We start from the raw sequence: 25,194 nt of genomic DNA on the forward strand, positions 1-25,194 counted from the left end.
CGTCGGAGTTGGACCTTGCCTTGCTGCGTGAGGTACTCCGAGTCGAGCCATACGACGGAGAGTACGGCACGCTGACAGTGCGTTGGAAGACCATCGCCTCAAAACTGTCCTCTTGTTTCGAGTGCACCATACCCCACCGATCGGCCCGCGACCACTTCGAAGTGATGCTTGAAGGATTCAAGGCCATAGACAAGGCACAGCGCATGTTCGGCACATGCAGCGAAGAAGAGGTCACCGAGCAGGTGCAGATCCTGCAAGCCATCGTTGATCGCAGAGCTGCGAAGGACGAAGTCAAGAAGACGAAGAAAGACAAGGAGCAAAAGCGTCGCGACTCGTTGGAGTCCACGGGCTCGCAGCTGTGCGTGGAGGCCGAGCAGCGGGTGGCCAAGAGACAGCGAAGTGTGGGTCCGACGCCGAAGAAAGAAGACCAGGATATTCAAGATCTTCTCGAATTTGAGAAACAAAAGCATACTGACGACCATACGTTTAGAATGGAGCGACTCGAGTACGAAAAGGAAGAACAAAAGCTACGGCTGGCTCAAATGGCCGAAAGTGCCAAGCGAAACGAGCAATTAGAACGACTCTTGTTAGAGATGGGAAAGTTGATCCAAGTCGTTGCGGAAAAATCAAATTAATTTTCATTATTTTTGTTTACATGTTGACATGCAAATATTCCTCTAAAGTTGGCGGGGGTAGTCCAAAGTAGGCGCTATTAGTGTTTCGTCCTCGATCGCATGTGATGCAGTTGGTCAAAAGTACTGCGACCTTATACATCTTGGCAATCGGACTGTTCGCAATGCGCAACTTCTTTTTGAAGTCGACAATAGGCCAGTATTGTAGTACTTGCCCAAACGACCGCTCAACACTTATTCGAACACGACTCATGCTTTTGTTGACTTCGCGCTGGGCAGCAGTCAAACGAGCACCGCCAAATGGAGAGGCGAGTTGGTCCGAGTAGCCATAGGCAGGATCGGCATATATATGGTCCAAAACATGGAGGAAAATGTTGCACAGTCCACTTCGTGATCGCCCAAACATCACCATCAAATCAGACCAGCGGTCAGGAACAGCAAAGCGGCGCAGCAGGATACACAAAGCTTCGACACCAGTGCAGGCAGTTCGCTCGACGGTGGTGATGCGGTGAGGGATGCGTAGAAAGACGACTAGGTACCTTAGCGTCGTCTTCGAAAACCGAAACTTCTCAACATAATCGGCATCGGAGTACGAGTCCAAAGTGAATGTCACATTGGGTGTGGTTAACTGGGAGGTTGGGGGACTACGACGCAACAGGGCAAGCTTGAGACGGAGCGACATGCGAGAGCGTTGGAGGAAGCGGTGCTGCTGAGGGTGCATATTTGTAAATGTCATGCATTCGATTACGTGGCCAAGTCTGTATTCTACAGCTTGTATACTTGCTAAACTGGAATTCGTCAGACTTCTGACTTCAGACTCCAATCAAATCGAAGGAAGTAGAGAGTCTGGAAAATTCTGACATTTCGGCGAAAAATTGAACCAACTTTTTTCAATACTTAATTCAAGTATAAATTTTGGCCGATCAATGGCCGACTTTGTAAAGTGCCGAACTTTGACATTTGTTTTGCCTGCCAAGTATTGTTTAAATCGATACATTTGAATATGCCGCGAAAGAGCTTTCCGTCAGCTTTCCGGAAATGTTTGGTTTCAATGAAATGCCATGAAAACCAATTGAGATATTTTACAGTGTTAGTTTGAAATTTTTTAAAATTTGGCTGATCAATAGTCGATCACGTTAGGCACTTTGGTGAGCTAATTTTACAGTAATTCATTTTGGCCATTACCCTTTTCCAATTCCTTAAATCGATACTACGGATAATATTCCATGCGCATGTTTTACAACCGGTAGATGTATTAATATTAATACTAACTAGTACTACATATCCCATACAAGCACATGCGCCAGTTGCTTGAGCAACACTGGCCGGGCTTGGTCACCAAGTACCCGCACTACCTCGGTCCAGCGCTGATCGCCGCGGCTATATCGGTGCATGGCTCGGTAACCGCGACAACTGTCGTCCTAAGGCAGTCACTCGACTGCACCTGCACGAAGCTCTCCGGTGCGCTCCACCAGAACGCGGTGCGTCAAAATTTTGTGTTTCCGCCAGGATGGGCTGCCATCCGACCTGGTGAAATACCCCCAAGTGGTGGTGGTCGAAGGCGAACCAAGGGGCCACCGCGGTGGCAAACGCCACGTAGGCAAAAGAAGCTGGCGTGGTGGAGAAACCGGGACATCCTTCGTCAACACCGTTCGCCAAGGCTACGCATCAAGCGGCCCATCAGGCTACGCTCCCAGCGGTCATCCAGGCTAAGCCAGCATGGGACAAGGCGTCCATTCCGGCTACAGCTTCGACTACGTCGCTTATCGCGACGATCAACGTGGCCGTATACCGTTTCTTCAGTCGGCTTCCCGCTATCGCAGTCACTCAGGCGACCAGTGCAACGAATAGCGCGAAGACTGTGGGTCTTATCGCGCCAACCAAGACGACTGGTGCTACCGCAGCCGCAGCTGCAGCGCGCCGCCGGCCGACCAAGGCTACGCCCAATAGGCCTCCACCCCCCAGCGCAGCCAAAGCCGCAGCGCGTCGCGCGGCTCTACCAGTACGCTAGTGTCTAAGAACACACGTCAACAACGTGACCAGACTCCTGGTTTATGTCTTAGCACACACATGCCGGCATTTATGCCTCGACATATTTTAGATGAACAATATTGACATGTTTCATTTACGGGACTATAACAGTCGACCAACAAGTCAAATACATCCAAAGTACTTTCGGCATTATTACAGGACTTCAGTCCGTATTACGACTCGCTCGATACTACTGTTTCGCGATCACTTGTATTTACGGGTACTGGATGGGCACTTCGCGTGTCACCAACCAGCCCGGTTGTCAAAGAGCAAAGTCGATCCCGTCATTGGACGGTAGATAGTCGTGCATCCAAGCACTACCGTTTCCATCGTGAGTGGTTCATTAACTATGAACTATTCTCATCCATTGCTGGTGCAGCCGACGGCCACCAACTCCATGTCATCGGCCGTGGCACGGTATGACTCCAGGTCGCTGACACCAACGACGAAACATTAGTGATTTATCTGCAGGATGTATATCACATCCCAGATTTGCACTTTAATTTATTTTCCGTGGGTCGTGCACTACATATGGATCGACATAAAAATGTCTCCATCACCCCATAGGAGTGGACTCTAGCCACCAACGACGGCAACCTACGACGAAGACAACGCGGTTTTCACCGCTCATCGCCGACCCCACATCGACCGTCCTCGTGACGCAGTCGAGTGCACAGGGCACTATGCAATGGCACCATCGAACTGGGCCATCCAAGTCATGGCAAGCTCCCGACTTTAACCAATACACTTTTGTGTACATCATGCAAAAGCGCGCGGACCTGTACGACAAGTACATCGCGTTCTGTCACGAAACACGGCAGCGTTATCGCTCCGACGTCATCGAGCTTTACTACCATCATTCACCACCCATTGAGTTCGAGGAAATCCAAGCGCTCCACATGGACAACACTAAAGAGTACGTCAAACTCGGAGCCTATATTCAAAGCGAATACGACACCCCCCTTACGTACACGAATGCCTATACCCGACCCAGAACCCTGTGGCCGAGTGGCGTATGGGTATCATCGTCACCATAGATCGCTCCATGCTACTGCATGGTAATTTACCATAGTTCTTGTGGGGCGAATCCATTTCCCACGCAGTGTTCCTAATGAACATACTGCCGTCCACCACCATCAGTGGGGACACTCCGTATCGTCTATGGCACCAGAGCCATCCAGACTACGCAGGTTTACGTGTATTTGGCTGTGTAGCGTATATACCTCGTCATACCTGGTGCATTATTCTGGAGTAGGACGGAATCCCAGGTTACAGGGCTACTGGCGAAAAGGTGTATCCGGATGTAATAATTCCCTCATTGAAACAGTATTTCGGGTCAAAACAATAGGAACTGTTTTAATGAGAGAATCATTCCTGCGAAATGTGCGCCGTGTTGGTCGCGGTTAGTAAGGACGGATGATCTGTGTAAGGGTTAAGCGCCGAGGAGGTAGATTCGGAACTCGGTGAAGGAGTACTTTATATATAGAAGCTCCGACTCATGAACTGTACGCCCCTCAGCCGCAAGGAGTTGTATCCCAAACCCAAGCAGCACATTTGAGGAGAAGCAGAAACAGCAGCTGAGCGATGGCCGCGAAGTTGCTCGAGTATTTGTAGAGGTACATCGCAAGGCCCTGCCAGCGACGATGATCTTCGACGGAGGAGGCTATAGGCCCTCGAAATAGCCTTGACCTTGTCGGGATGAGCCCGGCAGCCGTTCAAAACCACCCAATTCCCCAGGACTACGTCGTTCACGACACCAACACCTCTACCCTCATTTGGGGAGGCCATGACATCCGCGCCGCCCTCACTTCGGAAAGCTGGGATATCAGCACCCCCCATTTGGGGAGGTCGATACGACCACACCTCTACCCACACTTGGGAAGGCTTTATATCGTGGGTCAACAGATACACTGTGGCAAGTCCCTGTCGTCCATGACGTACCAGCATCACTCCACCTGCCCGTTTGGGAGGCATCATTCGCCACCCCTCACACCAGTCGTCCGCAACTCCGACGTCCAAGCGTCGTCGAATGTTGACCTTCAACACAACGGAGGAATACTTCCCCGTCCCATGTACCTCGTTCCACAGGAAGTACAAAATACTGTACTCCGGCATGTGTGAGTACGACATCCACCTCCACTCCAACGTCGTCACATACGACAACCCATTTGCTCGCAATTCCGCCTCGACCCTCACGCTCTCGACCAGCGGCGATAGCACATGTCATACGTCGTCTCATCGACGTCTACCACACTGGATACGGCGGACACGTCCACGCGACGGTCCAGCTCAGTTGCTTATGTCGTATATTGAGGACCCATCAGGCGCTCAAACTCTCTCGACGCCGAAACACATCCTCCTCGCCCTCAAGGACACGATTCCTTCAGAGGAGCCTAAGACCTACAAACAGGCGATGAAATCTCCAGCCAAAGTGCAGTGGCTTGAAGCCATGATGTTCGAGCTGGCAGCCCATGATGCGAACGGGTCGTTGGAACCAACCACCTTGCCTCCAGATGCGACACCACTGGGCATGCGTTGGGTGTTCAAAATCAAATACGACGATTCAGCCACAGAGGCTACGAGACGCGTCGCTCGCTACAAAGCGCGACTTGTGATCCAACGACACACTCAAATTCAAGACGTTGACTACGAGGAGAGCTACACCCGGGCATTGCCAAAGAAATCCTTCGAGCGATGCTTACTCTCGGCGCGTCTTATGAGATCGACGCAATGGATGTTATCACAACCTAACTCAACGGAGAAATCGGCTGCGGAGCATCGTCCTCTCGACAAGCACGGCAGAACACATGATTCTGTGCACACTTGCACAAGAATGCCTGTACATCAAGCAGGCAGTTGGTGAGATGGGACATCCCATCACCACATCGATTCCTCTTCACAGGAACAATCAGAGCACCATCCAGATCGTGAACAACTTTGATCACCATGGGCGTACCAAACTTATTGATTTACGTTACCATTTCATCAACGACCTTGTGGAACAACCGACGATTAGTCTTGTTTACACCGATACACGACATCAAGTCCCGGATATCTTTACCAAACCACTTGATGTGACAACGTTCTGCGATTTGCGCAGTCAACTAAGGGTAACGCAGCTGTCGCCCGACACCACCCTCCGGCGCGAGCCAGGTAGCACGAACTCCGGTCTCTTAGCTCGTGACTGCGCCGAAATGTAACTGGGACGCCCTCGACCATGTTGGTTCAGCATTAGGGGGTGACGGCATCCCGATGGTTACTTGATCCATCCGGCCCTTCCACGGCACGTCCTTCAGAAAGGGCCAATTGATAGGGACCTGCTGAAAGGGGCGTCCGACAAGTTCAGTCCGTACAAGACGGTGTGACCAGTTGTTGTTACCCTGACTGAGCTTAACCGCCAGCCTCTTGCTGAACTCTGAGCACCTGATTCCGGTTGACAGTGCGTGGCACTGTTGGGAGGCAGTCACAACACCCTGTTCTGACAGAGAACATCTCCACTGCCCTGTCAGTCAGGTAGCAGCATCTGCTAGCTGTGTAGGAAGTTTTTGTGTCTTTGAGAGGCTTTTCCTCAGGTAGAAGTCAGCGCATAGATTTGGTCACGGAATATCATTCGATGTCGCGGCCAATCATAGTCAATTTTGATTGGCTGTTTCTTTTTCAGTCAGAAGTAATTCACTTCCAGTATTTCCTTCTGCCGCCCACGTCTTTGCTCCTGCCTACTGTCCACTTCACTCACCACACGAAGCTGCTGCAGCCATGAGTATCCTATCGGGGAAATGATTTGACGCCTCTAGGCTTATGGCATCCCCACCGGTGCGACTGCAAATGCAATTTTACAGTTCTATCCGGAAATTTACAGTTTTGACAATACCACAGGGCGAGACTGTAACTGACGCCGAACAGTGCCTATATATCAATCCCAACACTACGATCCCGATGTCGCGTGCGCATCGAGTATATTCATTGGATACGTACAAAACGGATCTCTATTCGTACAAGTTGCGCAAGCTATCGGTTAATTCGAAGACTACGTCGTGAAGCTACCTGAACATCTGCATCCACTCGAAGTTTTGGAGATCGTCGAAGCACACTCTGATTGCCTCACAACAAGAATCCTTGGATATCGCGTAGGTACAGACAGAAATGTAGAGACTTGGCAATTACTTACAAGGAACATTTTGATGCATATTGGAAATCTTAACGACGTCGCAAGTCAAATGGGGTACCGATATTTGATTTTACAGTTGGCATTCCTACTGTCCCCCACCAGATATAGCACTGCAGATCATTCTCGACGATTGTTGCGAATTTGCCATTCGCAGAACCCCCTGAACCCCTCCCAAGAAAGTATCCAAATGTTCGATTTGGTTGGATATCCTGTGTGCGATCCTATTCGTTAGTTCGATTGTTGGCTCCCCAGCAGCAGTTTGATACTTGAGGGTCCAAGGGCACAGTGCTTTCGTCTAGGTAACGCCACAATCGAAGTGTCGTTTAGGTCGACCCCGTCTGTCGTACAAGTCAATGAGCTGGGGGGCCTTGTTCGAGATTGGTTCTGGTAGACTCGGCTGTGTGAAGTTTGCTTTAGACAAATGCGACCTGGTTCGACTAGATTCTTTCCCCGTCGTGATGTCTGGGTCAGTCAGGGCCAGACGTCTCATACTACCTCCAGACGGAAATAGAAGTCCCTTTTGGTGAAAATTAATAAAATTGGTGATTTGTTTGATGGTGTTATCTGTTTTTGCCCTAAGTATGCTTGTTGTAAAGGTCTTTGTATGATCCGTATCCCTGTGGAATATAATACCTTAAAGATGAATACCCTAATGGATAAGGCGGTTCTACTCTATGAATGATTGTGGTTTGCATGCATTCTACCTGCATGAACAAATAGTCAGCAACAATTTAAACTATGTTTTGTACAGAATATAAATTAATGCAGGTCTATAATATAATCAGTATAAAATCGTGACTCGTATCCGGATACATATAAATAGACTCTATAAAATAATTAATTCCGGTTAATTCTGAAAAAACCTCTAAGAATGAAAAGGGACTTCTATTTCCGTCTGGAGGTAGTACTTCTCGTCTGGATCGGACAAACTGGTAGACGTTATAATCTGTCAGCAGCGCCATAGAGTTCGCCTGCTTGCTGTATCGCGGTGTAGTGCAGTCCTTGTATTTCCATCGCCCATCTGGCTAGTTTGTGGTTGCCTGATCGGGATTCTTCGTTGAAGAGCCAAATGAGAGATTCATAGTCGGTGTAGATGGTGACGTGTCGCCGGTCAACATATGGACGAAACTTACGCGTAGCCCAGACGACGCCCCAGCATTCGATTTCAGTGATACCCATTAGTGATACACTTCTGTTGGGCCTTGGAGAGAGACTGGAATACGTATGCAATGGCATTGTTCTTGCCATCTTGTTTCTGCATAAGGACCGCGCCAACAGTGATATGACTTGCGTCGACTCAAATATCAAAGGGTAGGTCGAAGTCCGGGTGAGCGAAGATGGGAGGCGAGACGAGACTGCGCTTAAGTTTGTCAGCAGTCGCAGTCAGGCGTCCAGGCGAAGGTCTCGTCCGTGACCAAGGCTGAAAGTGGTGCTGCAATCTTGGAGAAGTTTCGAACGAAACGCCTGAAGTAACTTGCGAGGCCGAGAAAGGACCTGACTTCTGACACATCCTTGAGCGGTTTGACTCGCAGCACAGACTTTCGAAGCATGGGACTGCATTACACAGGCCGAATGGCATGACGAGCCATTCATAAGGTCCATATTTGCAGGTAAACGCAGTCTTTTCGATACTTCCTTGGGATATCGGGACATTCCAATATCCAGACGCGATGTCAATTGTTGAGAAAAGGCTGGAGGATAAGCTTGTACTACTATACCCCCATCGTGGTACTGCCACCACAAAAGTATTTTATTCGATGGACCGACTACCTTCAAATCAGCCGTCTTGCTTTTTATTCTACACGACTTGGACGGTCGGATTGGACCGATGTCTAGGTACTGGTTCAGTTCAGCCTCCATGATGTCGACTTCAGCCTTTGACGTGCAGTAAGGGGCGGATCGGGTCGGTGCGCATCGCCCGTGTCAATACTGACCTCCACTAGATGTGTCTTTCCAGGGGCTTTGGACGTGTCGACAAATATGTCGGCGAACTTCGCCAAGGTCGTTCGTAGTAGTGCTCGTTGTTCAATGCTGAGAGTTGAGGCGAACCAGTAGATGGGTAGTTCCTTCGCTGGACTGGTCGTCGTTTGCACTGGACAGACGATATTGGAGTGAGGACCCTCCCGGGTACTCCATTCAGTGGCGAGTCAAACGAGTCGTCCGGCTGCAGGCGAGACGAATGGGGTTGCGGCGAAGAATTTTGAGTATGTTCGGTGTACGTCGGGGGTAGCGCCATCCAAGTTCCAAGATGTGTGTGGGCTTGTAGCGTGGGCGGTTCATGCGAAGCGTTAGCAAGTTTGACTAGGATCGTGTTGGACGATGTTTTGCAGTAAAACGCCGTTGCAATCTGGGCTTGCACGTTCGTTCGAGGTTTCACGAGAAACGTAATGGACGAAGGGAGATCATGTCCAGCCACGCATGGGAGATGTCAAACGGATCGAGGTGGAACGGTAATAGTTTCGGCCACCGTCGTGAGCCCGACCGGGTGTGAAGTGGACACGGAGTCGTCCAGAGGCTAGAGAGACAGAATTCGCTGTCCGTCTGACAGTGTCAGGGTATTCTCCTTGAGGTTGATGATAGCCCCCAAGTAACGGAGCAAGTCGAGGCCGAGATGTAGTCTGTCAGCGACGTATACATGACACAAAAGGGAAATGACACATTGGCGCCAGCAAGGTGAAACGAGAATTTCGCGCGGCCCAAATGTCGAGATTCGAGTTGTCTGCAGTGAAAAAGCGCAGACGAGGTGATTTGAGTGGGGGCCGGCCGAGACGATGCCAAAATGACGTACTGATGAAACTACTGGTTGCTCCAGTCTCAATGAGAACTGTTGCTTGTACTCGGTCGATGTACGCTTTGACGAAAGTGTTTGTCGCCGTCTGTGTCCACATGTCGGACACACGATGCAAGCGACAAGGCGAGATGAAGATGGACAGTCGTTGAACAAGTCACCACAATAGGGTAGGTCTAGTTTTGACGAGCGACGATGGTATTTCCGGTCCCCTGTAAATAAATCCGTTGGCGAGCCACGCTGGACTGGGAGGACTTGTTCGATGGGTAGTCGAGTGGTAGTTCGTTCCAGGAAGCGATAGGTGGTTTGGACGAGATTGTTGCACGTGAGATCGTAGTCGTCCAATTAGTCGACGTGCGTGCCAGCCATGTTGAAGCCTTTGGCATCGTTGGCGAAGGTGAGTTAACAGGCACCGCGTATAGTCCAGGGCAAGGCGAGTCGTCAAACTCGTCATTGGCCTCACATAGCACGTCGTAAGGATTAGGGTCGACCCATTGTATGTGAGCGACCGCCTCGGCTGTTTTTAAGTCGCGATTCGCTCGTTTGGCCTCGCCACTCTTATTGAGCGTGTCTGCGAACCAGGCATACCATTTGGCTTCGTCCTCGATGTCTGCTGGGGCCAGAAGGAGGGGGGAATCCGACTGAAGGAGGTTGAGAGTTTTGAGTATCTCGTCCTGTGCAGGGTTCTTGCGACGTTCGCGGATGCGATCACTTTGCATGCGGACCTCAGCTGGAGTAATCGGGTAAAGTCGATCCTCGATTTCCTTGCAATATTCCTCCTCGCGTATTTCTGGGCACGACGAAAGAAGGTCTTTCACTTCAGCGTCCGAGAAGACTGGGTGTGCAGGTTGGTCGTCCGCGCTTTTGTGAACCGGATTGCGAGAAGTCGATGAAGCAACCGTCGAGTCGAGTGATAGTTCTTGAATAGGAGCCGTAGACTCATCACAAACAGACTCGGCCGGGCAAACGTGGTTCGTCGGCGTGGGTCTTGAGTGTGTAGGTGAAGAGTTTGACTCAAGCTGGCCAGACGAACAGAATCCGTCGCCGGGGGCCGTCGTCGTGAAACATGTAGTGTGCATAGAGCGATGGGAAATTGCGTACTTCTTTACCAGTTCGTCCATGTAACGCTCAGACGCTTCGATCAGATTGTCCACGTGGTTTCGAGGAGTGCTGCTGCAGAACTGGTCCACAAAGCTGTCATGGATCTCAGACCAGACCTCACCGCCTTTCGTCTTGGAGTAGGCGATCCACCAGGCGAGGGGTAGTGGGAGTCTTGTCGGCCGAGAATAGACTTGCGTTCGTCGTCGTTCAGACCACCGCGGTCGGCTTGTTCCACAAGTTACTTCATGAAGTACAGGAGTAGGCTGACGACCTTTGGGGAAAGGTCGTGTAGATTAAAAAGCAAGACGGCCGAATTCGAAGTTAGGCGGCCAATCGAATAATATAGCTTTGTGATGGCGGCACCATGATGTGGTATAGTAGTACAAGCCCATGCTCCAGCTCCGTTACACAAACTCGATGTCGTTGAGTAGTTGAAGCTATGCCCCAACAACTACAATCCCAACCTTACAAACCCGATGTCGTGCATGTACCAAACACGTCGAGTAATTAACATTAACGTAAATGACCAATTTATGATCACTTTTCCGAAGGTTATCTCAAGTTCATGACCCAACACAACTAACTAGGCGAATTGCAAGGGTGATCTCACATACACATTGTTAGTTTTTGTGTGCGTCACACATGAAAGCAACACACTTCATTCAACCAAGACATCGTTTCTTAGTTTTCCCTTACAAATGCACAACTCTACTTATATGTTCTGTATCCATGAACCCTATTCCCACAACAAGCACTTCTTGGAAGGGTTCATGTACGACTCGGTGGGGCACTGGAACACACGGGCAAACTCAGCATTGTTTTGCAACGCCCCTGTCACGCGGAACCGTTTGGGTGGGTACTTCGTCTTGAAAGACGCGCGGAGGAACTCATCCGTGTTCTTGGAGCACCAGGTTTGGGCGAACGACAAATAGAACAACTTGTCGCCTGTTTCTTCCGTGTACTACGACGGGAACTCCTGCAAGTATTCGTGGTACGCGCGGAAACTGGTCTTGAGCCCCCCGTTGTCCGCAATGTTTTCGCACAAAGTGATATTGCTGCTGTCGTTGCCCAACACAGCGCCAGTCACTTCGCTCTTTGAGACAAAGTTGTTGTACTGGTCGCTAATGCACTGGGCTTTAGTCTTGAACGCATCGGTGGTGGCGTTCGACCACCACTGTTTCAAGTTGCCGTCGCCATCGTAATTGCGGCCTCGGTTGTCGAACCCGTGGGAAATTTCATGTTCGATGACCATCCCGATGGTACCAAAGTTCTGGGCGGCCTTAAACTGGCCGTCAAAGAATTGGTTTTCGCAAAATGCCGTCCGGGAATACAATTTGGTTCTTGCTGTGGCTGTAGTACGCGTTCACCTCATGCGAGTAGAGTTCGAACTTGCGCCTGTCCACAGGTTGGCCCTTCAGCTTCAAGTTTGTGTCGATTTTCACTTGCGACACCTTCCACCGGTTCTTCAAATACGACTTCGAGTCAAACGTCAGCATGGGGTACAGCTGCGGCTTCTCCGGGCCACCCAAAAAGTGTACAAAATTGGACAGCTTCGTTTGCGCGTTGGCGCGGGTCGAGTTATCCAACCAGTCGGCGGTGGCAATAGGTAGCTTTAGAATGACAGTGATGGCAAGATTACATGTAGTCACCGTGAAATGAACGAGTCTTCGTATTACTCTTACATCATTTAACTCATGTGTGTATAGCAAATACCTTAACAACGCAATTACCTACTAGTATTAGTATGGTGTATGCACCATTAAGCAACTCAAGGGTGGATCCTTACGACCACGTCGATCGACTTTGAATACAGTACATACAATATAAAGACCGTCATGTGGCGCTATCGCCAAGTAACCTCTTGTTGGCATCGTCGAGCTCACGGCGTCGGGCCGTCGCTGTGTAGCCTCTTGCCTCCGGTGCCCTCCTAACGCAGCCGCCCCATCGAACGTGAGGAAATAATGAAATGAGATGTAAGGACTGGTGGGCTTTCCACATACACTACATACACTCTGATTGGACAAAAACACACACATTTGGACTGGCCAGATTCTACATTTCAGTACTGCAAGTTCAAGTACGATTGATTTCAGGATTTGAACCCAGGGCATTAGCAACGCCGCCACATATCTCAACCACGACACTGTTGGAGCTGATATATCTGTTTGAACTTTACCGTATATTAGTGCAAATTATAACACTGTGAGCACGACACCGTTGTTTGTGCCTTTGGTGTCGACTCGCAAAGCAACTGAAGCCATGGATTACACTACGGGTAATGATAGTACTAGTATTGTACTACTATGACAGTTCGGTTGTAGATAGATGTGCCTCACGTGTAGTGGTACAGGTTGCTTAGTGTAAAGTGGGTTTACGTGCTGGTACAGTACACTGTATTTGCATGGATGTGCGTGCATTGGGGTTTGGGTGCATACCGAAGCGAATTCTTAAGTACGGTAGTTAGATGTAGGGCATTATGGATAGCCTCGAAGCTAGTCTACACCTAGAACTACTCGTCGTAGGGTATACACTTTTGTTGCCGTTGCAGGCATGCTGTGGCACTGGTACTAGAGTCGGCACAGCATGTGTTAGCTAGAGTTTACATGCATCGTAGGCATGGCTGGGTGCATACTAGTATACATGTGAAATACTAGTACACTACAATGATGTTCGTGTTGTTGAGATGTTCTACTGGTACCGTATGTAGCAAACTCACGAATGCGGTGATAAGGCAACTACATGATGGTCTATCATCCCGACACCGCTACTCGTCTGAAGCCAATATCATGGTGTGCATGCACCGTATAACTTGCTGCTGGCTTTGATTATTGGCAGTAATAGTGAATCCCCCACCCCCCTTGGTGATAGCTGCGGTCGAATCGACAGTTTACTCCGTGCTAATCATGCAAGCTATATAACTTCTGAGGGGGGCATTGAAGCTAAGGGAGAGCATAGTACAGTAGTTGAGGGGGAGCGTAGTAGCTGAGGGGAAGCATAGTAGCTGAGGGTGTGAATAGTGATTATACTATGTACGTAATACCCTGGACGATCTCTCTGGCTTTGATTAGTGACAGTAATAGTGAATCCCCCATCCCCCCTGCTGCCCCCTCAACTACTGTACTATGCTCCCCCTTATCTTCAATGCCCCCCTCAGAAGTTATTTAGCTATGCAAGTTATATAGCTTGTATAGCTATATAACTTCTGAGTAGCTGAGGGGGAGCATAGTACAGTAGTTTCGGGGGAGCGTAGTAGCTGAGGGAAGGCATAGTAGCTGAGGGTGTTAATAGTGATTATACTATGTACGTAATAACCCTGGACGATCTCTCTGGCTTTGATTAGTGACAGTAATAGTGAATCCCCCATCCCCCTGCTGCCCCCTCAACTACTGTACTATGCTCCCCCTTAGCTTCAATGCCCCCCTCAGAAGTTATATAGCTATGCAAGTTATATAGCTTGCATAGCTATAAAACTTCTGAGTAGCTGAGGGGGAGCATAGTAGCTGAGGGTGTGACTAGTAATTCTACGTAATACCCTGGACGATCTCAGTCACCCGCAAGTCAACGACTCCACCTCATATATCTCAACCTCCACAGTGTGTGAAGCGACTTGGTGACCCAAGGTCTACTTAATCTGCAACTACGGTACTTTTTAACTACATCTTACTCCTGTATACAGTCACAGACTTCAATGGGTCCAAGTAGCAACAGTTTTTAGCTGCTACAGTACTAGTTATTGTAGAGGGCTGCGACGTTAGCGAAGTTAAGATTGCTGCCTGATGTGTGGTGCGGGTAGCAAAAGAAGTTTGATTTCAAGAAAAAAGAAATTCTACGAAGGGGTTCGAACCAACGACCTTTGCCACTCCAAGCATAGCTTCTCCCACTGAGCTAATTGTGCCATGTTCAGAAAGCAATGAATATATCATATAAACCATTTCATGAGTTCATTTATTTTAGCGCATTTCAGTTAAGATGTTTAACTGTTAGCTTGTATCAGACTACATAAACATGATTAAACAATTGTATGTGATCAAGGTGTAAATAATTTGTTATTTATCGAGAAAATAAGGTAGAGATTGGACAAAACTTCTGTGCGTGTGTTACGGAAGAATAAGTGTTTACAAATACAGTATGGCTGTGTGAATTGGAAGGTTTACAATCTTGTGGCCGTTGAAGGCATGCTGTGAGTCGGCACATCCTGCGTTATCTAGAGTACATGTTATTTGAATGCAATACGAGGACTGTGGTACTGGACATGTACTGTATGAGTTATAGGTAAGACACTACATGTACAGTAGTTGCTGCATTGGCTGATACTAGTATAGAGTACATTGGTAGGCCTATAGTACTAGATGAACAAATATGTACTTAAATGATTTTACTTGGATAAGTAATGTATACCTTCTGTGATGCAGTGGTTAAAGCACCCGCTTGCGAGACTGGTGTTCCGGGTTCGAGTCCCAGAAATAGCAAGATATTTGTCAAGTATATTCGTAATACTAGCAGAAGTTTTCGACAACTCATTGGACGAATTTGCACTAATGGAATAGCTTACAGTTTGACTTGCGTACATTTGATTGGTTGTATTGTTCGTGGATGAAACTCCTGCGTACGATTCAATAAAGTGATGTAACGGCCCATGAAACTACTAAATCATACTTTGAAGTAGCATTTTTTATCATGTGGGTCTTTCTTGCTACCATGGATTCTGCGCGCGTGGATGAGTTTAGGGCCACCCTACCCGAGTATGGCATTACACACAAGAACGTCATCAAGTGCAACATGCATCACGATGGTCCGGATCTGTCGCTGGCCAAACACCATGTCATGACAGTACAGTACACGCATTGTGTGAGTCCATCCAGCTGGTGAAGACCAAGCACAGCCACTACGGTGCCCAGGTTCGTCTCGAATTTCAACGTGTACTTTAACTCATATTACCACGGTGTAGGTTCGTATCGAATTTCAACCTGCACTTTAACTCAGATTGCCACGGTGCACCGAGACGGTCATCATGTGGGCGAATTTGAACAGAATGATGGTAATGTAGTACCCCGAAACCCAAAGGTACCACGTATATATGGAAATGCATGTGTGCATGTTGTATTAGGTCACTCTTGAAATGAAAAATGCGCTGGCTACATGGATTGATGACGACCCCAAGCACAACCCCAAGACGTTGTTCAAGATGCTCAAGGCGTCCATTGGTCAAGAAAGATTCGGTGGCATGCCATGTCCCAATTTGAAGCAAGTGCAGTATGCAGTGCACTACATGCGGCCCAAAGACCTTTTGCACAAGAGCACTGTTCCTGCAGCGATTGAAGAACTCATGAAGTGGAGACTCACCGACAACGTCGAAGACCAGGTTGCGCACAAACCATTTGTGTTTGGTGTCGAGGAGGAAGCTGGTCGCTTCGAGCTTGCGACGGTGGTATGCAGGCATTTCGGTGGTACAAATTTCATTGGTTAAAGTTCGTACGTCTCATGAAGTTGTCGTAGGATTGTCAACAGTGGAACTCCTTCGAAAGTACCACGTTGTGGTCACAGACAACCCAACGAAGACCGTCATATGTCACGACATTTTCTAAGAACGTGTTGGGCTACCCTATGTTTGTATTTGGATACTCCGACATGGTGGGCTCATTTCACCTTCTGTGCGTATGCATCACGTCGCAGCGGACCCACGCCGACGTCGCGTGGCTACTGCGGTCACTCAAGGAGAAGTTCACAAGTCTCCTGAATTATGCATGGGGGCCGACAAGACTTATGGGTGACGAAGACAAGGCACAATTCTTAGGAATCACCAACGCACTTCAACCTGAGCTGCCTCTTCTCGAGTACCTTATGTGTTTTTTTCACGTCCTCAAAAATGTAAGTAATCTTATATCATCATATTGTCCTCATGTTTTGTTCTAGTGCTACGACAAACGCCAAGGCATGACAAGCGAGGAGTGGACAAGTGTCACCTTTGACATTTACCTGTTGCACATGTCCACAAGTGAAGCCGATTTGGTCAACAACATGGACACAGCGCACGCAAATTGGGAAGGCAACCGCACCCTACGAAAGTTCCGAACCTACTTTTTCAACACATGGCTGCCGTACGACGCCGTGTATTCAACAAACCGTGGGCCGCGGTTTTGGAAGTGGCAAGTGTTTCATAGCCATAGGGGGTGCTCGTACACCAACAACCCCAATGAACATTTCAACCGCAAACTCAAAGATGTATGTATATATGCACGTCAATCATAACCCTCACTGCATATATGTGTTGTTTAGGCAATCGGTCGTGTCAAGAAGCATGTCCCACACCTTGTTCAAGAAGTGGCGAAACTGGTTCAAGAAATCTCAACTGACGCGACACCTTGGGTGCAACATCCAGTCCAAACCTAGCGAATGAAGAAATATTTCAAGCGCGTACGCCCTGTGACATGGCGTGTGCTTCACCTCCCTGAAGAAATTGCCGAAGGCGAGCAGGATGAAGACATCCCACGACGTGCGTGGCACTACAACTCAGTGTCGCGAAACGTTCAGCGTCTTGAGTCCCACAACCAACCTGATATTGGTGAGTCAATCGAATGCTCTGTTTATTTCCAATTAATTTTACGTTAAATAATAGGATGGCTTGTCCAACAAGTTCCGGCTCCAGTCCTGCTGCAGTGTCAGTGCCTCCACTGGACCCGCGACGGCATCTGCTCCCATGCCATCATGGTAGCGACCCAGACTGGCATGGTGTTGCCTGGCATGGAGCGTGGCGCACAGAATCTGGTGAGCCGAATTCGTCGGGGAAATGCTGAAGCCAACGTGTTTCCTTTGCGTGGAGACCGCAACATGCAAAACTAAGTAGACTATATCTAGTACGTAGTACTGTAGGTTGCCGCACACCTTAATTTGAATACATGTTTCATGTTCATTATTTTACTACTAAAATTAAGCTACATGATAGTCACATTTAATTCCTATTGGTTAGACATGTTCCCAATCGAAATCCATTCCTATTTTCAGCTTTTTATTTATCGTGTTCTAATTTACTCTAAACAACGGAACCTTCGAACCCTCATATCATTGGATGTTTATCAAATATTGTCAGAACTTTCGTCCAATGACATGCGTCTATTTCCCTAAAAATTATCGGATACGGTAGCACTAATTATTCCTTATTTATCAAGTAAGAGTATAGCTCACACGGGTAGAGCATTAGGGTTACATATCAAAAGTTGCGGGTTCAAATCCCGCACAGGGTATTAGTTTGGGGAATAATGGGGGACAATAGAATGAGCATCGCTAGAACTGTGAAAGCGACCATGGTGTAAATATTCTGTTGTGCAAGCTTCGCATTCTGGGATGGGTACCTTCGGGAAGCCATAATTCCGGTGGATGAAATATTACAATGTCCAACTGTTAAAACACTCACCACCCAAGTCCCAGGATAAGTAACAGCACAGCAGCGCATTCGGCGAATAATTCTTTTCACTTTGTGACAAGCGACAGTAGTACTAGTAGTAGTAGTAATGTCGCTTGTCACAAAGTAGTAGTACTTTAAAATTGTAACAATAACAATCCACAGTAACATGCGGCGACTTTAACATAATGACAACATGATGATAGCATGATGACAGCATGATTGCTGTATCACTGACGTTATACTTTCCCAAGGGATCGATCCCAATTTGTCCGCAAGCTGGAAATGGATGGGTCAGATGTTTTCTATTTCCGTCCTAACTGTTCAGGAATTTTGGTGTGGATTGGGCATTTTTTGTGTGGAATTCGGTGAATTGTGTGCTGTGCTCGGCGAAGTTTGTGTGGAACTCGGGACTTGTATTGTGTTATTGGGTCGTGTGTGTTTTTCGTTAAAATTTGTGTTTTTTTCGGTCGTTTCTGTGTGTATTTCGTTATTTAGTGTGTGACAAAAAAAGGTCCTCCTTCAAGCAGCCCTTCTTGGCAGGTGGCTCGGCGGTCTTGGACACGATCGTTTCGGCATTTGCGCCGACTCTGGTATTGTTTTTGGTGGCGTCTTCCGAGACGACTTCTTGTTTTGAAACTTGAGGCTTGCCGCCTCGTGGAGCTACAACCGGCTTCGCTGAACGCGAAGGTTTAGGCTCTTCGTCGAGCCCGACGTACAGCTGGTGGCCAGCTGCAAAAGTCCGCAGCCAGTTGACGTAACGGAAGTCGTCGCTCTTCAACGCCTTGTTCCGCTGCAAGTGCAGCTGCTTTGGAACCGCTGTCTTCAGCGATTCTGGCTTGATCGATCTCGTCATGACTTCGCTTCAGATCGGGGGTTCGATCCCCCCCATCGATACGATCATCTTGTCTTCTTGGTGGAGTACCCACTCCTGATGGTCTTATTCGAACGAGCGCATCGGCTCAGCCAGTATACGACCGACGTGGGACTCTGCGTCCAAGATCTTTGTATCGAAACGAATCGCTCGCTGCAGACGTTGCTACAAAACCTGGTGCTCCTCGGGTTGTGGCAGATGTGTAAACCCACGACGTGGCGGTTGTAACTCGACCACAGCATGTGGCTGTCGTCGTCAGGGAGATCTGAACGGGTTCTCAACGGTGCGTCGAGCGGCGCGTCCTCGCGGCTCATCGATCCGGTCACGCGACTGCGGTCGTTCTTTGGCGTTTCGTCGGAGGAATGTTCTCGTACCATCTCCAGGGAATAGCTCAACAATGAACTAAAGATATCTTTGTTTTGTCCCCCGCTTCTTCTTGGCTTTCGGCCACGGAACCTTCGTCAAGGCAGCAAATATACACACTGACATTAGTCAGGTTAAACACACCACGAGGCGCCTACTGACTACCAATCACTAAAGTACTCAGTACCTCCACTAAGGTATCGGATCCTTTGACACGCCACACACACAGAGTGTGTGTGTTTGCAATGCGTCAAACTAACGCGCGACCCAATTGCTCTGCACGCTGCAGAACAAGTACAAGCGTACCAAGAGCTCACCATGGATGCAACAATGAGCGGGAAATCTTGAGAGATGACGCCATTACCCGCGTTCAAAATCTTGTATACAAATATCCATATATAACATACACACTCAACTACCAACATTCTTGAAATGCGAATCAAAAGACGCAACGTCGCCGACGACGAGCGCGAGGGCATCCTCCGAGAGGTCTTGCTTCTCAGCAACGGCAGCTACATGTCGACGCTATCCAAGGGTCAGAGCCAGCACCTGGCCGACAAGTATAACTGCCACGTTTCCACCATTCACCGGGTCCTCGCTCTTGCGAAGCAGCAGGGTGTCGGACATGGCAACATGAAGGTCACTAAAGTCTGTTGCAACTACCGCACGGAAGAAGTGCAGAGTTGACATTGGTCCTGAGACACGGATTTGGCATCCTCTGATTGGCCCAATGTATCGTTACACCTGTATAAATGCATATTGAAGTATTGAAGGTTGGAGTGTTTTGTATTTTTATTAGAGGAAGCATACATCAACTTCCTGATTCGTGCACTTATTTTGGAACAGAGGGAGTGTGCGCCTCACACGGAAAGCAACACGCTTCAACCAAGACATTGTTTTCTTAGTTTTTCCTTACGAATGCACTAGGCTACTCATATTTATTTGTATACCCATCAACCCTATTCCCACAACAAGCACTTTTTGGACGGGTTCAAATACGAGTCGGTGGGGCACTGGAAAACACGGGCAAACTCAGCGTCGTTTTGCAACGCCCCTGTCACGCGGAACCGACGGGGCGGGTACAGCTTCCACAAAGTGGCGCGCAGGTAGGCATCCGTGTTCTTGGAGCACCAGGTTTGGGCGAACGACAAATAGAACAATTTGTCGCCTGCTTCTTCGGTGTACTGGGACGGGAACTCCTTCAAGTACTCGTGGTACGCGCGGTAACTGGCCTTGAGACCCCCGTTGTCCGCAATGATTTCATTGGAAGAGAACAGGCTGCTGATGTTGCCGATCACAGCGCCAGTCTCTTCGCTCTTTGAGACAAAGTTGTTGTACTGGTCCATTATGCACTCGGATTTCGTCTCAAACGCAGCGTCAGAAGCTTCCGACCACCATTCTTTCCGTTTGCCGTCGCCATCGTAATTGCGGCCTCGGTTGTCGAACCCGTGGGTAATTTCGTGTCCGATGAGCATCCCAATGGAACCAAAGTTCTGAGCGGCGTCAAACTGGCCGTCAAAGAATGGTTTTTCAAAAGCGCCGGCCGGCAAGAAAATTTGGTTCGTGAGGGGGTCGTGTTGCGCGTTCGCCTGATGGGGTAGCAAGTCGAAATTGTTCTTGTACACGGGTTGGCCCTTCAGCTTCAAGTTGGTGTCGATGTTCACTTGAGACACCTTCCACCAGTTGTTCAAATACGACTTCGAGTCAAATGTCAATGTGGGGTACAGCTGCGGCTTCTCCGGGCTACCCAACAAGTGGCCTAACTTAGACAGCTTCGTTTGCGCGTTGGCGCGGGTCGAGTTATCCAACCAGTCGGCGGTGGCAATGCCAGTGGAGAATGACGACTTCAAGGCCTTGACCAGTTCGTCAGCAGTCTTGGCCGTATCAGCCGAGAACACCTCGTCTATGAAGTACTGTTCCAATATATCTCCCACGGTCTTGCCCGTCTGAGACCTGCAGAACTCTTCACGAGTAGGTTCCACCTTTTCACCATCGATCTTCTTGCCGAAGAAGTTCCAGTTGGCCGTGCGGAATTCAGGGGTCAAGTGGTTCGACGAGGCATGGATGAGCTTGTACTCCACGATGGTGCGGAGGTTGTCCAGCGTCGTGTTCTTCAGCAACACTTCGGTCTTGTCAAAGTAGTTCAAGAACTTAAACCCCACCCAGTCATTCGACCCACCCCATTGGTCGTAGATGTCGAAGCCGTTGGCTTTGAGCCACGAGCCCACAAGCAGAGGGTACTTCTGGTCCAGTTGGGAGTACGTAAACGCAGTATACCGAGGCGCATCGGCGTCCTTCTCCTCGAATGCGACACCCGCCAAAGTTTGCTCGAAACGGACGATCACCGGCACGGCAGCCGCTGCTTGCTCAGCAGTGTAGCCAGCTAGCTGCAACACCGACGCAATGTACACCTTGTACTCGGCTTCGACGGTCTCCCACTCGGAAGGGTTGGTGTAGTACGGGCGATCCAGCGGCAAGGGGGGTCGGAAACCGAAGAGGGCGTTCTTGGTCAAGTTGTCGTAGTCAGGTCTGGAGTTGATGTCCACGAAGGCAGGGATGCCATTCTTGGCCAATTCACCAGCCACGATGAGGAGGTCCAACGTGGTATTGGCCGACCGAATGGCTTGGAACGAGTCCTCCAGCGGAGTCACGCCGAGCGACGATAGCGTAGCCGTGTCCAAACAAGAGTTGTAAAACTCACCAAGCTTGGGCTTATTGTCAGATAAAATCTTCGTCAATCTGGCTTTGTTTCGGATGTCGATCTCGTAGAACGAATTATCGATTCGCTGTTTGTCCGTGGGTATCACAGCATTCTTGTGCCACGTGCCACACGCATATTGGTAAAAGTCGTCGCAGGGGTTGATGGAGTAGTCGATGAGCTTGGTCACAGACTCGGGGAGTTCCGTGACGGAGCCAGCCGTAGCGGCAGCGGCCAACGCGCTGAGGGAGATGAGGACTTTGACCATCGTAGAGCGAAACGGAAAATGACGTTGGCCAAATATGTCAACCATTGAAGATCAGGCTTCAACGCAACCAACCGGGAATATCATTGACCAAGGTGCATCCATCAATCCATCTCAATGAGACATTGAAATCAGCATGTGGAAAAGGAGTACTCTTGTACTGAGTACTCTATGAATAATTCCCTCATTAAAACAGCTCCACTGTTGTTTTGACCCGAAATACTGATTCACTGCGTGGCTAGCTTATGACTTACCACTGAGATGAACCCCTACTAAGAGGTGTGGTGGTCTGATCATACAAAGTTCCATATAAACCTCATTGAAACATTATTTCGGGCCAAAACAACAGTGGAACTGTTTTAATGAGGGAATTGTACGTACTCCATTCCCCATGCCGACTTCAACCGACTTCACGGACAGATTGTATATCGCTTACGCTTTGGGCGCAGTCTCCTCTTGTTTTCATCCTATAGTACTGTATGTAGAATGCACATCAGTTCTTTAAGAGCTTGATTAATTCCTTTCGCAAGCATACTGTAATCCTGCCTCAGTTACCGACAGGTACTACATTCCGTACATCTACGTACAGTACGTAGTACATTGTACAGCTGATTTACACACCACACAATGTTTTGTTCATCACATTATGCTATTACTACTGTTGGATATTAACTACTAAGTAGTAGTACACTTGCTTTGAAAGTATCAACCTTTGTTACTCGTTAGTCTACACTCGCAACTACAGCTATCCACACAATAGATGAGCTCAGTTTGGAGTAAATGTTAGAGTGAGGAATCTCAAACCGCCGACCATCCTAGCCCATAAATATGCAACCCTGCAACCCTTCAACGTGCGTGCTTGCTTGCCATCACAATAGTACTCATTCACATGTTAGTACAAGTGTAATTCCATAATAATATAGTACTACTACTAAAAGTAAAGTACTCATATCTAACAACTACACACGGAGAACTTCATACTGTACTACCGGTAACGTTAGCACTAATGTGCTGAATGACCTTTAGATTTCAAAACCAGAATCTTTCCCAGTACAATGACTGAATTCCTCACATTGTACTCCACGAGTACGTAATACAAGTACTAGTACTTCGAAAATTTGTGGTCGTCCTATAATTGTAGTATGTTGTATTAATACTACTATTAATAGTACTTCGAAGTACTATAGTAGCATACAGAACTACAGTATATAATCTATACCTACCTACCTATTACATAGTCAAATTAGTGTCCACTTTGGACTATTGCATTCCCATCCCACCCCATGTAAAACTACAAAGGACTGGCACTATTATTGGGACATAACTAACGAATCGAAATTATATATTACGAAAAAGATTATTATGAATGCGTGCAGACCTGAAACTGTGAACAGGCAACATTCCCCAAAATCTCTACCCCAACGCAGAGGAGACTGCGAACACCGAATTGATATGTCGTTCACCAATATCTCCATCCAAAACCAAGCCGTATTGACTAGTATAATCAGACCTCCAATCGAGTTACACATCGATTGGAGGTCTGGTTATAAAGGCCAGGTTTACACAGTTGTATGAGTGGGATACTACAGTACAGAGGGACCAAATATGCAATAGAGGTGCGGTGGAGATGTTCTAACTTTGGGGAGATGCGTGAACAGGACACAACACATCACTACTATGACGAAGAATGAAAGGTCCTTGATTCCTTCAAATCATGGTGTGCCATTGTCGAGGGGATACATGCAACATTGTTCAAGTTGTCACGGTGGAGTCAACCAGGAACTGAATCTCCCACTTCCACGGAAACAAACACATGCGCGCGACGGTTACAAATTATTACTCGCCTGAACATCATTATGTTGACAGCTGTATTAAGTATGCGTATTTTAATTTGGCCCCATAATTATTTCCGTTGCAAAACGATCATCCTGCAGATTGTGCTTGCGTACATGCGGGAAAGACGTGACGCAGGTCATGTTAGGATGCGGGAAAGGCGCGACGCAGCTCAGCGATTTCCAATATACTACTCTGGAAAGAAATATAAGGAAGTGGATGTAATTACAAAATAGTACTTGGATTTTGTATGTGATGACTTCGTATAGTACCAGTGTACTACTGTAGTACCACCCATCCATATTGGTAACACTATTGAACGGAAGGTGATCTGTAAATTTAATATGGGATAAAGTATGAAGCATCAATCCATGCAGATGTCCTACTTTCGAAGTGGGTGATAATCAGATATTTTAATATGGGCTGAAGTAAGGCATCTTCAATCCACCCTAACTCTTTTCCTTCTGTTTTTTCTGACCAATGGATAGTCGCGTTGGATTCGTCGTGGTTTGATTGGTCTATCGATATCGAATCCATCCAGTTTGGACAATTTATGAAAAAACTATGCACCATTAGAGACATTTAGCAAACCCGTAATTTGAAATTACCGAAATCAAACTTCGGGTTACTCACAGCTACGAACTTCGTGAAGGCCAAATTCCGCTCGGAATTTGGCTCAAATATACGAAATCGCATGACCATTCCGTATATTTGAGCGTCAAATTACCGAAATGTCTAAGCCAATCAAAATACATCAAAATGCAATGGGTGGTGGATTGTGCATGCTGGACGTAATAGATGAACTGTTCATACATTTACTTCGAAGTCACTCCAATGGTTGACCCACAACCTCGACCACCAGCCAAGTACGTTGCATGGAGGGAAGACCTGGAGGTTGCCCTCCTGCGTGAGGTGACACGAATCGAACCATTCGCAGTAGACCACGGCGAGCTGCTGCAGCGATGGAAGTTGGTTGCAAGTGGCCTTAGTGACCAAGTACCCAAGATCAACTACCGCAGTGCCCGTGAGCATGTTGGCGTGA

At 48.2% G+C, this 25,194-nt stretch overlaps 7 protein-coding genes across 7 annotated transcripts; 4 read left to right on the plus strand and 3 right to left on the minus strand.

The window, feature by feature from the left end:
• Nucleotides 1–164: 164 nt before the first annotated feature.
• Nucleotides 165–635, plus strand: H257_15999 (hypothetical protein; the record flags this gene model as incomplete). The annotated part of the gene is made up of 1 exon (XM_009844317.1): nucleotides 165–635. One exon carries the CDS (start codon nucleotides 165–167, stop codon nucleotides 633–635), a length of 471 nt encoding a protein of 156 aa, XP_009842619.1.
• Nucleotides 636–1,930: 1,295 nt separating this feature from the next.
• H257_16000 (hypothetical protein) lies at nucleotides 1,931–3,700 on the plus strand (the record flags this gene model as incomplete). Its single annotated transcript, XM_009844318.1, has 4 exons — nucleotides 1,931–2,113; nucleotides 2,233–2,634; nucleotides 3,043–3,080; nucleotides 3,244–3,700. The coding sequence occupies 4 exons, from the start codon at nucleotides 1,931–1,933 to the stop codon at nucleotides 3,698–3,700; spliced, it is 1,080 nt and encodes a 359-aa protein (XP_009842620.1).
• Nucleotides 3,701–11,456: 7,756 nt separating this feature from the next.
• On the minus strand, nucleotides 11,457–12,216 carry H257_16001 (hypothetical protein; the record flags this gene model as incomplete). The annotated part of the gene is made up of 3 exons (XM_009844319.1): nucleotides 11,457–11,665; nucleotides 11,726–11,999; nucleotides 12,052–12,216. 3 exons carry the CDS (start codon nucleotides 12,214–12,216, stop codon nucleotides 11,457–11,459), a joined length of 648 nt encoding a protein of 215 aa, XP_009842621.1.
• A 3,202-nt stretch (nucleotides 12,217–15,418) lies between these two features.
• H257_16002 (hypothetical protein) lies at nucleotides 15,419–17,560 on the plus strand (the record flags this gene model as incomplete). The annotated part of the gene is made up of 8 exons (XM_009844320.1): nucleotides 15,419–15,550; nucleotides 15,583–15,618; nucleotides 15,828–16,148; nucleotides 16,265–16,588; nucleotides 16,634–16,942; nucleotides 16,997–17,053; nucleotides 17,111–17,282; nucleotides 17,337–17,560. The coding sequence occupies 8 exons, from the start codon at nucleotides 15,419–15,421 to the stop codon at nucleotides 17,558–17,560; spliced, it is 1,575 nt and encodes a 524-aa protein (XP_009842622.1).
• A 1,049-nt stretch (nucleotides 17,561–18,609) lies between these two features.
• H257_16003 (hypothetical protein) lies at nucleotides 18,610–19,370 on the minus strand (the record flags this gene model as incomplete). The annotated part of the gene is made up of 2 exons (XM_009844321.1): nucleotides 18,610–18,982; nucleotides 19,168–19,370. The coding sequence occupies 2 exons, from the start codon at nucleotides 19,368–19,370 to the stop codon at nucleotides 18,610–18,612; spliced, it is 576 nt and encodes a 191-aa protein (XP_009842623.1).
• A 337-nt stretch (nucleotides 19,371–19,707) lies between these two features.
• Nucleotides 19,708–20,043, plus strand: H257_16004 (hypothetical protein; the record flags this gene model as incomplete). Its single annotated transcript, XM_009844322.1, has 2 exons — nucleotides 19,708–19,736; nucleotides 19,803–20,043. The coding sequence occupies 2 exons, from the start codon at nucleotides 19,708–19,710 to the stop codon at nucleotides 20,041–20,043; spliced, it is 270 nt and encodes an 89-aa protein (XP_009842624.1).
• A 272-nt stretch (nucleotides 20,044–20,315) lies between these two features.
• H257_16005 (hypothetical protein) lies at nucleotides 20,316–22,322 on the minus strand (the record flags this gene model as incomplete). The annotated part of the gene is made up of 1 exon (XM_009844323.1): nucleotides 20,316–22,322. The coding sequence occupies one exon, from the start codon at nucleotides 22,320–22,322 to the stop codon at nucleotides 20,316–20,318; it is 2,007 nt and encodes a 668-aa protein (XP_009842625.1).
• Nucleotides 22,323–25,194: the final 2,872 nt, after the last annotated feature.

The sequence above is a fragment of the Aphanomyces astaci genome (genome assembly GCF_000520075.1).
Source record: "Aphanomyces astaci strain APO3 unplaced genomic scaffold supercont1.78, whole genome shotgun sequence".
Classification (NCBI taxonomy): domain Eukaryota; phylum Oomycota; class Saprolegniomycetes; order Saprolegniales; family Verrucalvaceae; genus Aphanomyces; species Aphanomyces astaci.